This window comes from Aspergillus steynii, assembly GCF_002849105.1.
Source record: "Aspergillus steynii IBT 23096 chromosome Unknown P170scaffold_3, whole genome shotgun sequence".
Lineage (NCBI taxonomy): Eukaryota > Fungi > Ascomycota > Eurotiomycetes > Eurotiales > Aspergillaceae > Aspergillus > Aspergillus steynii.
Genome location: NW_020194400.1, coordinates 1,147,402 through 1,162,527, shown reverse-complemented (window position 1 = coordinate 1,162,527; position 15,126 = coordinate 1,147,402). Strand labels below are relative to the sequence as shown.

Genomic DNA, 15,126 nt, shown 5'->3' with positions numbered 1-15,126 from the left:
ATTCAATGTTGACCTCCTCTTTGACCACTCCGGTTCGCTCGTATTTTCGATTTCCAAGATTATTTTCACCCCCTCATTTGGCATCTGTAAGATATGCGTCTCTGAATTCCGCCATCGGTCGTGGCATCCGCAGGACTCGAGCCAATGTCAAGGACTCGCCTCGAGAAGATGGCTACCGACAGAATGCCAGAAGCTCGCCCCGTGAGGATGGACGTCGACAAAACGTGAGAGGCGCGCCGCATGACGGTGGCCGCCGACAGAGCTTCAGAGACTCGCCCCGTGAAGATGGACCCCGAAATTATACCCGAGATTCGCGCCGTGAGGGTGATCGCCGACAGAATTTCAGAGACTTGCCTCGCAGGGATGGAGATCGGAGTTATGCCAGAGACTCGCCCCGTGAGAGTGGCCGCCGACAGGATCAAGCAAAAGAATCCAGACCTCCAAGGACTGAAGATCGCCGGAGAAATGAGGAAAAGCGGCCGATGAGTGACTTCGACGAGGATGAGTTCATCAAAACTGGCAAATTTCGGGCATTGCCTCGCGAACACCAGAAATTCTCAGGCAATCGCAAGGGCCGTGATGCGGACGAACCCCAGCAAAACCAACGGCCAAAAAAGGCAGAGAAGATCAAACCTCATCGATCCACAGAAACGCTTCCGGAGCGTGTTAAGGAGAACGTAAAAGTCCCGGACACCCTTCCTTATACCTCACCTGCGTCGGAGTTCATCTATGGGACGAGTGCAGTGGAGGCTGCCTTGCGTTGCAGCCGGCGCAAGTTATACACCCTGTATCTATATTTGAGCGCTGGCGAGGAACTGAGTCCCTCCAAGAACGCACTACGCAAAATCGCCCTGGCCAAGGATATCAAGGTGAAACTGGCTTTCGGGGATTGGGACCGCCTTCTCGATAAGATGAGTGCCGGTCGCCCTCATAATGGCTGCATTGTTGAAGCATCCCATCTGCCCCAATTACCCGTGAAAAGCTTGAAGAAAGTTGATTCTGTTGAAGAAGACCACTTCTCCGTGGAATTAGGAAGCCAATCCCGGGAAGAAGCGATGGTGAACGGCATGAACAACCGCATTGCGATCCACCACTCGAAAGATCGAAGACGATTTCCAGTGCTTCTACTCCTGGACGGCGTTGTCGATCCCGGGAATCTTGGTGCCATCATCCGCTCGTCCTACTACCTTGGAGTTGACGCCATCATCTTTGCGGGTAAGAATTCGGCACCACTGTCTCCTGTCACGATCAAGGCCTCTGCGGGTGCTGCAGAGAACATGACTCTTTTCGACGTCCGCAACGAGGTCGAGTTCATCCAACGATCCAAGGAGAACGGCTGGCGATTCTATGCCGCAGACGCCCCGGGCCCCGGATCAACGTTTGTGGACTCCCTGTCGGCTGGTGGAGACGCAGCTACAGGCAGTGGTCTGGGCATCGCGCAAGCACCCAGCGTGATCATGATGGGCAGCGAGGGCGCCGGACTGAGCAACCACATCAAATCTCATGCCGACTCCATCGTGAGTATTCCCGGGTCTCGATTCAGCGGAGAACTGGGAGTCGAGGCCGATCCAGCCCGCGTCGACAGTCTCAACGTCAGCGTTGCAGCTGCCCTGCTGATGGAGATGTTTCTGCGGGTTCCACTTGCTGTGTCGGACGTGCCGCAGAAGGAGAAAACTAGGGCGTGAAGAAGACACAATCCATTGACATAATAAACACTGTATATTTAGCCATGTACAATAGTAAATAAACACTCGAATCTAATCAATTATCGCAAACCACAAAACCAATCTACGTCATGCCACTGCCCTCCGAGCCTAGGGCCAGCTAGATCGCTTCCCCCTGTTACAGATGTCGTCATCGCATTTAGATCCTCACTCTGTCCTACTTGTCCCTCCAAACCTATTGATGGATAAAATAAACATGGTCTCCAAAGTCCCTCTCATCCACAATGCCCACTACCGCCGATCCGGAATTAAATCCTACGCCTACTTAATCCGCAAATACGGCATCCGTCCCTCTCGAGATGGTCCTTATTTCATCGGTCGTACGATCCACCAGACCGGTCGGCCCTTCACGACCAAACCAGTCGGTGGCAGGGTTCGCTTCCGCGATGTGATGCAGAAGCAATTCTCCGAGAAGGACCTGCAACAGGTAGACGCCGAGGACATCCAGAACGACAGCATGTATTTCGTTTCCGTCTCCATCGGATCCCCTGCGCAGTTCCTGGCCCTTGTTCCTGATACGGCGTCAACTGATGTCTGGGTGCGTGTCATCGCCGTTCACATGTGTGGGCTCTACTGACACTGACTACCTAGGTACGGTCGACTTCCCAGTCGCAGGGGGATCGTAAGATTTACGACCCGGTCAAATCAAGCACCGTCTCGATTGACGAGCAAGCTGCGTGGAAGGTCTCGAACTTGGATAATTCCTCGGCCTCTGGCTCCGCTGCAACCGACCATGTCACCCTTGGTGACTTGACGATTAAATCGCCCCATGTTGCCATCGCAGACACCATGTCCTCGGGATTCGACCAAGCCACAGCAGACGGCGTACTAGGACTAGCATTCGGAAGTATATCCAACGTTCGCCCCGAAGCCAAGAGCCTAGTCGAGACTTTGCTCGTTCAAGACGATCTACCAGCCTCTACCAAACTCTTTACCGCGAAATTCAGTCCCTCGGGTGACTCCGACTCAGACACGCCGTTCTTTACATTCGGGGAGATCGACAAGCCCACTGGAGAAGATATCCACTACACACCCATTGACAAGCAGCATGGTTTCTGGAGTGTCGAATCCACTACCGCAAACGTAGCAGGGACATCCATCGACCGACCCGGGAATCGAGCCGTCGTTGACACCGACGCAGCTCTGACCTTGCTCGAGGACACGACATGCCAGGCTATCTATGATGCTATCCCAGGCGCGTTCTACGATGGCGAAAGCCAGGGATTTCTGTTCCCGCGAGATACGGATCGCGATCAACTGCCGACGATTGAGCTAGATGTTGGAGGAAAGCTGTTTAGCATCCCGAAGGGTAGTCTGGGATTCTCTGAGGCTAAGCCTGAGTTTGTATATGGAGGGGTCCAGAGTCGTGGGTCGTTGGAGTTCGATGTCCTGGGGCTTGCGTTCTTGGAGGGGATATATGCAGTAAGTCTTTTTGTTGGGTCGTGTTGAATGATCCCAAGTTGTTAATACTGACGTTCTTGCAGATCTTTGATGTTGGTAATCTTCGATTTGGTGCAGCGCAGGTCGCGAATTAAATGTCGCTGGCGTCGACTCAACTATCAAACGACGACCGATCAATCATTGACAGTTCTATAGACCTAGTGCTGCCTCAACGCTCTATGAGATAGGAGTCATAGGATTAGCATTCTATTGCTTTTTGTATACATCTTGAATTTGATCTGATAGGAAATAGCTCTCATAGTACAAGGAACATGCAAAAAGAAAATTGAGTTAGAACAATCATAAAACACAATGGCATCTATCAGCCAACGCCCCACCCGACGTATATGGAAATCCATGGCCAACAATATTCCCAACAAGACTACCTACCAGCCCTAACAAATACCTAACTGTTGATCAAAAAAAGAAAACCATGCTCGAGATTTTATTTCTTTCGGCTCTTCGATTTCGAAGCGGTGTTCGACGACACGCTGGCCGCTCGTGACGAGGATGGAGAATTGCCCTTGGCACTGCCCTTGACAGCCTTGACCTGTTTGTTCTGGGGGTAGTTAGCGAGACGGTCTGGAATGGGTCTCGAGCGATGAAGCAAAAAGGAACTTACCACGGCGCCCTTGGTCTTCTTCTTGGCTGGTGGGCCATCTTCCTCGTTTTCGACATCTTCGTCACGTCCACGGCCCTTGGTTTCGCCGTTGGCTTTCCCATCGCCAGGCTCGAACTCCTTGGCGACCGTATTCAATAAAGTGGTGCAACGACGCCCAATCTCCACGGGGGTTCGGCTGAGGAAGAACCAATCGAAGCGGAAGAGAGGTGATTCACGGATCTCGTCCCGGATCTTCTCATAGAGACCTTCCCCATCAACCCCGTATCTGTCCAGCATCACTAGTAGGAACCGATCTTCCTCTTCGGTGTAGACCTTCTTGTTGGTCGTGGACACGGTGTAGTTTATCTTGAGTTGCTGGAGGGGAACGCGGTACATCTCCATCTTCTTGCGGAGCATTTTGCGTTGGTGGTTCATCTTGCGAAGCTTCTCCTCGCCCTGTTCGATGACCCGAAGATACTTGGGATAATCCTGGATCTCAGTGTACCGGTCCCAGAAAACTTGAGCGTATTCCTCAATCTCGTCGGGCTCTTTGCTGTCCACTTCGGTGGCAATCCCATCGTAATCAGTGCGTCCAAACTTGGCTGACCCGTTGACAAACTGTTGGAAATCACGGCGATTCCAGGTCGAGAATCCTTCTTCGGACATCTTCGCCTTTTGCTCTTGTTCGTCCTCGGTCAAAGGAACTGCCTTGTCGATTTCTTGTTGCTCAAGATCGCGCTCGGCCTCACGTTCGCTGAGCTCTTCCTCGGGGCCATCGGCTAGAACGGCCTTGTATCCGATCTCCTTGTGGAAGTACGCGGTCTCCTTCTCCTGGAGCTCCTGGAGCCCTGGCGGGAAAAATTGCCAATCGTGAACAGCGATCTGTTTGGGAGCTCGCGGCGCCTTGGGCTTTGGATCAGCAGTTCTACCGCCAGTGGCCAGGGCTTGTCGGTAGTACTTGTCGATGGAGTAGAACTGTTCCTTTCTCTCACGCTTCGCCGGGTTGATCCAGTTCATGCCGATGTCCTTTTTACGCTCGGTGAAATTCTGGCCGTTCCATTCGTAAGCGCTCTCGGAGCTGAATTTCTGCAGATCATCGATACCCAGTTTTTCGTATTTCTTGTTCAGCTCGACGGTTCGCTCCTCACCCTTGCGCATAATATCCTCGAAGCTATTGTCGGATATTTGGTTTTCGGCAGACAGAGATGCCGAGTTAGAATTGTTACCGAAGACATTGGCGGCTCCATGCTGGATCATGCCAAGGAGCTCATCCTTTGAGGCAGCATTCTTGGTCTGCTGCTGCGCACGGCCTTGTTGAATGACAAGCTGATCGAGACGTAACTTTTGCGCCGCACGCTCCAGAACCTTCTCCTCGATCGCGTTCTCGGTGACGAAACGGAAGACGACCACCTGCTTGGTCTGACCGATACGGTGAGCACGATCCATGGCCTGCAGATCCGCTTGAGGGTTCCAATCACTGTCATAAAGCACGACAATGTCCGCAGACGTCAAGTTGATACCGAGACCACCGGCTCGTGTCGTGAGGAGGAAAACAAATTTGTCAGAATCCGGCTTGTTGTAATCATCGATGGCAGCGATTCGGTCCTCATGGGCCGTAGTACCGTCGATACGGCAGTAGTTGTACTCTCGGAATACACAGTAATCTTCCAGAATATCAAGAACACGACTCATTTGCGAGAAAATAAGTACCCGACTTCCTTGTTTCTGCATCCGCGCCAACAACTTGTCCAGAATGGACATCTTGCCGGCATTGAAGACGAGATGCTCGTCGGTCGTATAGGGCGGGCCAGGCTCGGCGCCCTCGAAAAGGTAGGGGTGGTTGCAGCATTTCCGGAGCTGCATGACAATGTTCAGCAGACGAGTCTTAGATTCTCGCTTCCCAGCGGCACCGTTCACAGCATCGATGTCCTTTTCGAGAATCTTCTGATACCATTTCACCTGCATCTCGGACATGGGCACATATAAATTGAGCTCTTTCTTGGGAAGCAAACTCTTTTCAACATCACTCTTGACACGACGAAGCAAGAATGGCCGGAGCACTCGATGAAGCTGTTGCACGACAGTATCCTGATCGGAGTCCTGGCCAGAGAACCACTGGTCGAAAGCTTCCGAGTCACCAAAAACGTCAGGCAGAAGGAAGTTCAGAAGCGCCCAGAGTTCGTGGAGGTTGTTTTGAAGCGGGGTACCGGTGATGAGCAAGCGATTCCGAGAGTTGAACACACGAATGATTTGCGCAAGGGACGATTCCTCGTTCTTAATCCGATGGGCCTCGTCGATGATGATGTATTCCCAAGCAAATTTCTTGAGGTGAGATTTCTCTCGAAGGACCATTTCGTAACTCGTAATGCAAACATCGAAGTTCTCGTCGAGAAGTCGTTCGTTGATCAGCTTGTGGCGCTCTTCCTTGTCGCCTTGAAGCACAAGAACATTGACGTCGGGGGTCCATTTCATGAACTCTCGCTTCCAGTTGTCGAGCGTGGACTTGGGAACCGCGATAAGATGAGGCCCGGGGATATCACAGACATAGCGGAGGTACCCAAGGAAAGAAATCGTCTGCAAGGTCTTACCCAAACCCATCTCGTCTGCCAATATACCCGAGATACCGTTCTCGTGCAAGGATACAAGCCAGTTCAGACCCGCGATTTGGTAGTCACGCATCTCGCCGTGGACAAACGGTGGGGAGTCGCGAAAGACGGTGCCGGTTTCGCCGCCGCTCCTCTCATCCTTCAGTAGCTCCGCATCTTCCTCTTGTTCCGTCCGGCGACGTCGATCGCCACCAGCACCGCCCGTCCGTGATGAGCCCTTGCGAGCCTTTGCCTCCTCCTCCGCATTTTGTCGGTCGATTTCCGCCATAATCTCCTTGATTCGAGGGTTGGGGTTCGTTTCGATGAAATGACGGAACAGGTCGGTCAGCCCGAGAAGGTAGCGAAATCGTCGAATTGAATCATCTTCCTAAAGTGCCGCCGAAAGCAGATAAGTGACCGTAATAAACTTGACACAGCCCATGAGGGTTACTCTACCTTAGACTCATCCAGACGACCGTGTTTTTTACCCAGAATGTTCTTTCTCATGTTGAAGGCCTCGGATCTTTTCCTCCGCCCATCGTGGGCTGTGTCGCCTGCAACACTGCTTGCTGTGGTGTTCGGGTTGGTATCGGAGTCCTGCATTGCGCCAAAGTTAACATCTGAGCTAGAATTTGTATTTGACCGAATCGCAATTCCTGCGCGGTCTCGTGTTTCTTAGTTCCCGACTCCAGACAGCCAGAGTGCGATAGATAAGATCTACCATCGAGCAAATAGAAAACCCAAGACAGCCAGGTAGTTAAAGGCGTTCGCGAAAAGTAGATACTGCGGTCTTTATCCTAACTTACCGTCATATGCGCGTCCGGACCATCGACAGGAACTGACGTGACGGGCTCCTCATTGGCATCGGTCATAGGCGTATCCGCCTGGGATGGCGGGTCTGAGGTCGGGGCCGGCGCCATTTTGGTGTTCAGCGCAATGTGTGTATGGAGAAGGTAGGGTCCAACACGCCCCGAGGCGTTCCAACAAGCCGACGGGAGACAATGGGACTAAAGAAGGAGAGACGTACGACCCACGGCGCTGGGAGTGGGTTGCGTTCAAGTGAAGCGACTCAGGAATTGGCGTCCAAGTTGCGAGAAAGGGAGGGAGATCGCAAGCCACAAAGGATGATGAAGGACGAAAGAAGCATCCCGTCCGCCAGTCGCGCGCCGGGATGGCAAAGGCAATTCTGCCGGAGAAGCGCGGCCAGGTCACGCGCTGATTGGACGGGAGACGCGAACCTGCAGCTGAGTCAGGGCTGAGTCAGCCAACCGCGGAAGACAAGTTTCCCCGCGGTGGGTCACGTTACCGGGTCAGAAGCAAAGAAAGATCATCTGCAGGACTGTATCGTGACCCATCCCTCCTCATCTCAACTTCGGTTTGCCCTCGACTCGGCCCTCCTTCCTTCGATTTCCCTCCTCCACGACTCTCCCTTACCTTTCTTTTGTATAATTGGCCTTCCCTTTAATTTCTGGGCATCCTTTGGACCACCTGTACTCCCTTATTTGCCCTCGAAGCACGGTTCACCTGACCCCTCTTAGCGGCACTAGCGGACTCGTTGCTTGAAGATCATACTGCAGCTCGAACGCTGCAGCCCCCCTCGACATGGATTCCATGAGATCGCTCAACACCTCCCTGCCGAGCTCTACGCCCCGTCCCCAGCCCCCCGAGCAACTTTTGCAATCGTTCAAGGCCGCTGCGTTGTCAGTCACCAACCTCTACAAGAATGCTGTCTGCGAGCAGGCACAAGCCAAGCAGTCTGGCTACCAGGAGGCCATTGAGGATCTGTTGCAGTTTCTAGATCGGGAGAACATCGGTCTTGGAGATGGGGAAGGCTGGAAGATCCGACAATGGGCCACCGAGCGGAGTGACGGAACGGGAACCCCCAGCGACGATGACGATGTCGAGAAGCACAACGGCGGTTCTCCTTCCGCTGGGGCTCGCAAGGATCACCATGAGCCAGTAACTCCTCGCCAGCCGGCGAAGGCAGCATCGCCTTCGGTGGATGAATCAACTCCTGCTGCCCAACAACCGACGCCTTCCAACCCAGCCGTCGTCGAAGCAAACACCCTGGACAAACCGACCGTTTTTACCTTCTCAGCCGGACCGTCCTTCCCGCAGCTACAGGAACATGATATCGATATGCAACCTTCAGATGGCTCTTCCGGGGTATCTTCCGATGGAGCGCCCGTGAGCGTGTCTGTCCTGCCCCGAAACTCTCGCCAGCCCAACCGCCATGGCAACCTGTCTCGAACGAACCCTCGAACCTCAACACGAGAGCCCTCGGTGGGAATAGGATCCAAGCGAAAATTTGCCGTTCCCGACTTTTTCGACCTGTCGGGCCTCGGAAATAGGGATATATTTGGAGGCGGCAAACGCGGGCGGTTCACCTAGAGAATATGAAACTCGACGAATTTGGACGATCATAGTATTCTTACGGACACGCAGCGGTTGATTCCCTTTCTACATTCTCGGTGCATTTTGTGGGAGTTGCATTTTTGTTTTTTCGATTGCCTCTTATGGTTTCTATCTTTTATCTTCATTTTTCATCTACTTATTTTATTTTCTTTTTCTTCATGTTGTTCTTTCTTCTTCCACCACCATTTTCGTTTCTATTCTCTTTCTGCTCGTTATAAGGTCGAAACATATAGAGGTTATTAAGATATGGCGATACCCAGTGAGGCAGTTATTGTGATGCTTGAAATCGCATGCATTCTTATTATTGGGTTGCAGCCCATTGTTCTACGGCAGCAGCATTCATGTATGAGATATTTGTAACATAGAGAGTTTCTGCTAGTATACATAACATTGTGACGCCATCTCATCCCAATCATCAGTTGAGAGCCCTGTAGATCCCCATGCCCACCAACGTCGCGGAGATGGTTGCGATGCCGAGTTGTCGGGAGCCCATTTTATATTTCGTAGCATGCAACATGCCGGCCGTCTCCTGCTTGCGTAGATTGCTCATTCCCGTGTAATAACTGTATACTCCGAGACCAATAAATGCAGCGGAACCTGGATGCATCGCATCGGCGTCAGACATTCTGCAGCACATCATCCAGTTACGGAGCGCAAAGTCCCAACTCACCGGTAACTCGGCACGACAGACAATCATCGTATTTATCTTCGGCTAGTAGGCGTTTCGCATCTTCGGACTGGACCTCCCAGTTGCGGTTATTTTCTGAGGACCCTGCCATCGAGACACCGGGGCAAGCGATACTGGAGGGACTGAGGAATTCGAGAAAACCGACCCGGAAAACGGAGATTCGAGAAGCTCGCAAGGCCTGTCGATCATTGACGATGACAAGAAAGGCGACGAGGGCGGCGATCGGCGGCAGAACGGAGCGCATTTCATCCCCGGCGCATGATCCATGACTGCCTGCTGGCTTCTCTCTCCACTCCAGACACCCCCCGCCGGCATGATGAGCGGCGAGATCGATGCGCTGTACATCTACGATGAGCAGAAGTATGTTGCTGGTTTCCACCCCCATTTCAACCTCCCCCACTGACTTCGCACCTGCAGTAGCCCGCTGGTAGAGCAGGTCTATCGCTCCCGTCCGCCCTCCGCGGCAGCGATCCTGCCCCTCTACCTTGAACATCCGGCCCCCCGTCCGTCGCTTCTATATCTCCCTAGCGCTACTCCACCGGTGACGGTGTTCTCGATCGTCCAGTCCAATTTGCTGTTTCTCGCGCTCTCCGAAGTCGACACGGAACCCCTCCTGGTGTTGGAGTTCCTGCATCGCGTCGTTGATATACTCGAGGATTTCGTCGGTGCGCCGCTTCTCTCGTCCAAGGTGCAGGCGAACTATGATGTGGTTGCACAGCTTCTCCATGAAATGTGCGATGCGGGCATCGTATGTAACACGGAGTCCAATGCCATACAGGAGGTGGTAGAAATGCCGGGATGGATGGGGAAGTTGCTGGGAGGTGTCGGGTTGCCGGGGTTCGTATATCCCCGGTCATCAAACGGTAGCAAATGCCGGAAGCTGACTGTTGATGATGAAATGAAGCTCGTCAACACCTATTCTAGGATCCACCAACCCCCTCAAGCAATCATTAGCTGCCAATGCCGCTGCCCAAGGCCCGGCGATCCCGTGGAGGAGGTCCGGCGTACGGCATACCTCCAATGAACTATACGTGGACATCATCGAATCGCTCTCGGTGACGATGGCACCGTCAGGGCGATTACTGTCGGCCTTAGTATCTGGAACGATTGCTTTCACGGCCAAGATCTCCGGCGTTCCCGACCTCCTTCTATCCTTGACCACCCCGGGCGGGCAGCAGGCCATCGGGCGCAAGGTCGACCTTCCCGTGTTCCATCCCTGCGTCCGACTGGCCCGATGGAGAGAAAAGCCCGGAGAGCTCAGCTTCGTGCCTCCAGATGGACGATTCATTCTGGCAGGGTACGAGGTTGACCTCCTTCCCATGGACGCTAGTCTCGACCAGCCACCCAAATACATGGAGAAGATCTTTCTGCCTGCCTCCGTCAACATTCGCAAATCCCTTGGCACAGCTGGCTCCGAGTTCGAGGTCCGGCTCCTTCTCAACACTAACTTCCCTGGGCAACCCTCCACCAACCGCCCCGGTGCAGGACGAGGCGGATCCGGGACCTCGACGCCGTCGTTCCTCGGAGGCGGAGGGAACTCGTCAGGACCGGTTCTCGAAGACGTCGTGGTCTCGGTGCCCATTCCAAAGTCCGTCCGCAACATCACAGACATGCAAGCCAGTCGCGGCGACGCCGTATTCTCACCCAACAGCCACACCCTCGAATGGCGCGTCCCGACCAAAGATGCGGGCACCGTGTCCGGCACCGCAGTTCTCCGATGCACCGTTGTGGGCTACCAGCCCGTCGACGACGACCTCGATGACGACGTCGAAGACGTCGACCAGGACGCCAACCTCCTCCAAGGCTACTACGACGCCTCCGCCTCCACCTCCTACCAGAACGCCGAAGCCGACACCATAAAGCGCAAGACCAAGAAGAAGAAAAAGAAGAAGGTCAAGAAGTCCTCTCGCGCCGCCAACGCGCTCCCTCCCACCTCCGACGCGGACAACCAGACCCCCGATCCGGACTCGCAACAACCCGACGACCCCCAAGCCGAGCCTCCAGCCCCTCAACCGCAACAAGATCCCTCCTCCTCCTCGTCTGCCCTCCCCCCTCCCCCTCCTCCCCAAAACCAAGACTCCATCTTCCACACCGCCCCCCGCAAGACCAAATCGCAACTCAACGCCAACCTGATGCCCAACTCGGCCTCCGTCTCCTTCTCCGTGCGAGGCTGGCTCCCCTCCGGCATCAAAGTCGACAGTCTGAACATCGACCCGCGCCGAAGTCGCGGCCTCGGCGAGGGCGTGAAGCCCTACAAGGGGGTCAAGTACCTGTGTGTGAGTCGCAAGGGCGTCGAACGAAGGTGTTAAATACCGGAAGGATGCAATACAGTTGAAAAAAAAAAAAATGAGTAAAAAAGTAAAGTTTGGATGGTATCTATCTGATCTTTGGCTATATGTGAATTGAATGAAATGAATATGGCTTATGATGATCTTTTTTTTTTTCTTTCCCGTTGTTTGCTTCGGTGATCTTCCCTTCTATAGACTATTGATAACTATAACTATAACTATAACCATGTTACTGAGTTGATGTCGGTTGGCATCGCGGTTGCTATGAATAATGATATGACTTCTTAACATATCTTCTATGATCTTCCATCTATTACCATACCATTAACTAATTGTATGAAACAATGCCCCCACAGGATACATACTCAGTGCCCAACAAGAACACAAATAATCGACAGCATCAGCACTACGAAACAAATTTCCTCTTCTGAGTAAGAAGCCAAACAACCTACAAGTCAACCTACAACCTAGTCCAAGCCTAAGCAAACTACCTCAAACAGCCAAACCTAGAATTCCGCTATAATCGCACATTCAATCAATAACATACAAACATATAAGCATACATGTGAGTTAGGTAATGAGTCAAAGTAGGCAAGGGACACCCCACATAGCCCTAATTATGCATGAACTCCGTAACACTAACAAGACCAACCGACTCCACGATTTTGGGTTTTCCATTTTAAGCAAGATGAAACGTGCCCTAAACTTTAAAGTTTGGAAGCGCGGCGCTCGAGAACCTGCAGGGCGAGGTAGGCAACTGGTGGGGAGACAAGAACGGTAAGTATTTGCTTTGTTTATGTGGAATGGTAGACATCATTCATTGGATTAGAGATTAGGGTGCAAGAAGAATGGGTGGTAGGTAGTGTACATCATGATGATGGCGAATGAGAATCGTGGGAACAGCATATCTCGATAAACAGAACATGGCAAGACAATAAAGGGGGTATTTGAATGGAAGGGTAATTAGAATGGTGGAGACATGATATCAGAGGGGATTAGGTTATGTTCCGTAATTAATTTCAAATCTCAATCGGAGAAGTGACTCGGATACGAAATCGGGATAGAAACGGAGGGGGTTACGAGTAGGGAATCAGAAAGAAAGAAGCAAAATCACTTACTTCCAGCAACAACTGTAGCTCTGCCAGCCCCAGCCTTTGCGCTGCCTCCGCCGAGGGTAAGAATAAAGCGCAGCCAGCCGAGAGTGACCTTCTTCCCGCTGCGGTCGAAATCAGGCGCCAGCGTGCTAGCAGCCTTGAACTTGCTGATCTTGCCATCGTAAGGCGGGTAGCGGATCGCAAGGATGGATTCAAGCCAGCCGGGGCTGCTGGTGATGGGGCGACGATGCACGAAGACATCGAAACTGGATCTTCCGCGGTAAGCGCCGTAGCCACTTTCGCCGACACCGCCAAAGGGAAGGGTTGGGATATGCAGCGCAGCGTCGTTGATGGAAACACCGCCCGAGCGAGTATTCCGGAGGACTAGAGTGGTGTTAGTGGCCGAACAAACAAATGTCCCTTCCCGGGAGTAGCAGGGGACATACTCTTCTCTGTCTCGGCCTTTGAGCCAAACGGATAGATGCCAAGCGGAGTGCTCTGGATACCATTGGCGATGTTGATCGCTTCGTCGACGTTCTCCACGGGGAGGATTGGAATCAACGGACCGAAACTCTCCTGCGTGAGCAAAGAATCGTCGGTCGAATCCACCTGAACCAGAGTCGGCTCGATAAAGAGCTCCTTCTCATCCATCGTGCCTCCCAGGAGGATCTTTCCCTTGGAGTTATCAATCATGGACTTGAGACGGTGGAACGCGCCCTCGTTGACGATGCGGGAGTAGTCCGGCGATCCCTTGGCTCCCTGGGGGTAGAATTCCTTGTAGGCCTTCTTGAATTCTTCGATGACCGCGGGCAAGATAGCCTTTTCGACCAGCAAGTAGTTCTGCGACGTACACACCTGACCGGCATTGAGAAGCTTACCCCATAGCATTCTCCGTGCGACGAGTCTCGGGTTGGCATTCTTGGTGATAATAGCCGGGTTGATACCACCCAGCTCCAGCACGACCGGGGTCAAATGAGGCGCAGCGGCTTTGGCGATAATGCGACCGACGTTGGCACCGCCCGTGAAGAAGATCTTATCCCAGCGCTCCGCCAGCAGGGCCTGAGTTTCGGGGATACCGCCCTGGATGATGGTGTAGCAGGACGGGTCGAGGGAAGCTTCCACGACACGCTGCATGACGACCGCACTTTTCGGGGCATTTTCGCTGGGCTTGATCACCACCGTATTACCGGCAGCGATGGCACCAATAACCGGACCGAGCGTCAATTGGAAGGGGTAGTTGAATGCGCTGTTCACGACTCATGCGTTAGTCTGGGGAAACCCACGAGCTAAAGCTCGGCAATGCGACGTACCCAATCACCAGCACCACACCCAACGGATCCTTGCGAATCTTCGGGTTCATGAACTTAAACGTAAGATCGATATCCTCGGCCTTCTCATCCTTCACCCATTTGTGCAAATTCCGGGTAACAAAGACAATGTCATTCTGCAGCCATCCGTTCTCGGCGAGCTCGGTCTCGAAGCGTGGCTTGTTCAGGTCCAGGGCGAGAGCTTCGGCGATTTCTTCCTCGTGGTCTTTCAAACTGCAGGGGAAACGAGGGGTGTCAGTAAACTGTAGTCCGCATTGAAATTGTCTGACAAAAAAAAAATAAAAGAAAAAAAAAACGTGTAACTTACGCCCAGTAGAGCTTGCGGAGCTGGACCAGTCGGAACTCGACATCGCGCGTTTTGTGTTCAAGGAAGGTTTTGCGGAGAGTCGAGCTGCGGTTCTGGATCTCCTCGATGGGAGTGAACTCCAGCGCAGGAATACTGGATTCAACCATGATGGACGGTCAAACCAAGGGGGAGGGGATAATTAGGAGGGAGAGGGCGACAGAAAGGAAAGGTGGAGAATCACGTAGTATTTAATGGGGAGATCAGGTGCGCGGCAACTCCAGGGAAACCAGTCTGCAAGGTGAAACTTGACGGGCGCAAGGGACGAGACAAAGCGACCAGATAAAAACGGAAATGCAACAGCGAGACTCGGACAATTAATTAAAGACAGAATCAACGGCGACTGCACATGCGGCCTGAGGTTCCCCTCTTCGGCGGCGTCGCTGGACCGCGGTCTTTCCAGCGTTTCTCCCCCTATCAGACCTGCCATTTCGCCGTTCCACCCTCGGTTGTCGCCAGTCTAAAGCCGCAGTTCCCAATTCCTCGACGGCGATCGGCGGTTGATCGACGCTTCTCTCGCAAGCTGTTCTCCATTTGGCGGCCGCGCTTTCTGATTAATGATTACTCACGACTCGCTCGTGTTGCCCGGAGATGATGCCCAAGAACGGCAGGATATTATT

General features: G+C 53.0%; 7 protein-coding genes across 7 annotated transcripts; 4 read left to right on the top strand and 3 right to left on the bottom strand.

Moving 5' to 3' along the window:
* Window positions 1-5: 5 nt before the first annotated feature.
* P170DRAFT_405211 (RNA methyltransferase) lies at window positions 6-1,762 on the top strand (the record flags this gene model as incomplete). The annotated part of the gene is made up of 2 exons (XM_024846571.1): window positions 6-201; window positions 424-1,762. The coding sequence occupies 2 exons, from the start codon at window positions 6-8 to the stop codon at window positions 1,683-1,685; spliced, it is 1,458 nt and encodes a 485-aa protein (XP_024705587.1). The 3' UTR covers window positions 1,686-1,762.
* Window positions 1,763-1,884: 122 nt separating this feature from the next.
* On the top strand, window positions 1,885-3,459 carry P170DRAFT_435484 (aspartic endopeptidase). Its single transcript, XM_024848946.1, has 3 exons — window positions 1,885-2,262; window positions 2,316-3,146; window positions 3,209-3,459. The coding sequence occupies exons 1-3, from the start codon at window positions 1,921-1,923 to the stop codon at window positions 3,257-3,259; spliced, it is 1,224 nt and encodes a 407-aa protein (XP_024705586.1). The 5' UTR covers window positions 1,885-1,920; the 3' UTR covers window positions 3,260-3,459.
* On the bottom strand, window positions 3,372-7,465 carry P170DRAFT_508487 (putative SNF2 family helicase/ATPase). The gene is made up of 4 exons (XM_024854580.1): window positions 7,157-7,465; window positions 6,807-6,947; window positions 3,787-6,738; window positions 3,372-3,723 (listed from the first exon to the last, which is right to left on the bottom strand). Exons 1-4 carry the CDS (start codon window positions 7,268-7,270, stop codon window positions 3,610-3,612), a joined length of 3,321 nt encoding a protein of 1,106 aa, XP_024705585.1. The 5' UTR covers window positions 7,271-7,465; the 3' UTR covers window positions 3,372-3,609.
* Window positions 7,466-7,709: 244 nt separating this feature from the next.
* On the top strand, window positions 7,710-9,178 carry P170DRAFT_435482 (uncharacterized protein). Its single transcript, XM_024848945.1, has one exon. The coding sequence runs from the start codon at window positions 7,953-7,955 to the stop codon at window positions 8,739-8,741; it is 789 nt and encodes a 262-aa protein (XP_024705584.1). The 5' UTR covers window positions 7,710-7,952; the 3' UTR covers window positions 8,742-9,178.
* On the bottom strand, window positions 9,099-9,631 carry P170DRAFT_435481 (uncharacterized protein). Its single transcript, XM_024848944.1, has 2 exons — window positions 9,436-9,631; window positions 9,099-9,362 (listed from the first exon to the last, which is right to left on the bottom strand). Exons 1-2 carry the CDS (start codon window positions 9,542-9,544, stop codon window positions 9,181-9,183), a joined length of 291 nt encoding a protein of 96 aa, XP_024705583.1. The 5' UTR covers window positions 9,545-9,631; the 3' UTR covers window positions 9,099-9,180.
* P170DRAFT_435480 (putative AP-3 adaptor complex subunit mu) lies at window positions 9,532-11,875 on the top strand. Its single transcript, XM_024848943.1, has 3 exons — window positions 9,532-9,813; window positions 9,871-10,290; window positions 10,358-11,875. The coding sequence occupies exons 1-3, from the start codon at window positions 9,719-9,721 to the stop codon at window positions 11,760-11,762; spliced, it is 1,920 nt and encodes a 639-aa protein (XP_024705582.1). The 5' UTR covers window positions 9,532-9,718; the 3' UTR covers window positions 11,763-11,875.
* Window positions 11,876-12,231: 356 nt separating this feature from the next.
* On the bottom strand, window positions 12,232-14,773 carry P170DRAFT_435479 (hexadecenal dehydrogenase). Its single transcript, XM_024848942.1, has 5 exons — window positions 14,471-14,773; window positions 14,146-14,376; window positions 13,282-14,081; window positions 12,860-13,219; window positions 12,232-12,498 (listed from the first exon to the last, which is right to left on the bottom strand). Exons 1-5 carry the CDS (start codon window positions 14,614-14,616, stop codon window positions 12,449-12,451), a joined length of 1,587 nt encoding a protein of 528 aa, XP_024705581.1. The 5' UTR covers window positions 14,617-14,773; the 3' UTR covers window positions 12,232-12,448.
* Between the last annotated feature and the right edge of the window lie 353 nt (window positions 14,774-15,126).

Coding starts and splice junctions, on each gene's coding strand:
- P170DRAFT_435481 (XM_024848944.1), bottom strand. CDS start 9,544: ATGGCAGGGTCCTCAGAAAATAACCGCAACTGGGAGGTCCAGTCCGAA. Junction 9,363..9,435: donor TCTGTCGTGCCGAGTTACCG/GTGAGTTGGGAC, acceptor CGATGCATCCAG/GTTCCGCTGCATTTATTGGT.
- P170DRAFT_435480 (XM_024848943.1), top strand. CDS start 9,719: ATGACTGCCTGCTGGCTTCTCTCTCCACTCCAGACACCCCCCGCCGGC. Junction 9,814..9,870: donor TACATCTACGATGAGCAGAA/GTATGTTGCTGG, acceptor TCGCACCTGCAG/TAGCCCGCTGGTAGAGCAGG. Junction 10,291..10,357: donor GGAGGTGTCGGGTTGCCGGG/GTTCGTATATCC, acceptor GATGAAATGAAG/CTCGTCAACACCTATTCTAG.
- P170DRAFT_435484 (XM_024848946.1), top strand. CDS start 1,921: ATGGTCTCCAAAGTCCCTCTCATCCACAATGCCCACTACCGCCGATCC. Junction 2,263..2,315: donor CGGCGTCAACTGATGTCTGG/GTGCGTGTCATC, acceptor CTGACTACCTAG/GTACGGTCGACTTCCCAGTC. Junction 3,147..3,208: donor TCTTGGAGGGGATATATGCA/GTAAGTCTTTTT, acceptor ACGTTCTTGCAG/ATCTTTGATGTTGGTAATCT.
- P170DRAFT_435482 (XM_024848945.1), top strand. CDS start 7,953: ATGGATTCCATGAGATCGCTCAACACCTCCCTGCCGAGCTCTACGCCC.
- P170DRAFT_435479 (XM_024848942.1), bottom strand. CDS start 14,616: ATGGTTGAATCCAGTATTCCTGCGCTGGAGTTCACTCCCATCGAGGAG. Junction 14,377..14,470: donor CTCCGCAAGCTCTACTGGGC/GTAAGTTACACG, acceptor TTTCCCCTGCAG/TTTGAAAGACCACGAGGAAG. Junction 14,082..14,145: donor GGTGTGGTGCTGGTGATTGG/GTACGTCGCATT, acceptor AGTCGTGAACAG/CGCATTCAACTACCCCTTCC.
- P170DRAFT_508487 (XM_024854580.1), bottom strand. CDS start 7,270: ATGGCGCCGGCCCCGACCTCAGACCCGCCATCCCAGGCGGATACGCCT. Junction 6,948..7,156: donor GTCCGGACGCGCATATGACG/GTAAGTTAGGAT, acceptor GGCGCAATGCAG/GACTCCGATACCAACCCGAA. Junction 3,724..3,786: donor AGAAGACCAAGGGCGCCGTG/GTAAGTTCCTTT, acceptor AACTACCCCCAG/AACAAACAGGTCAAGGCTGT.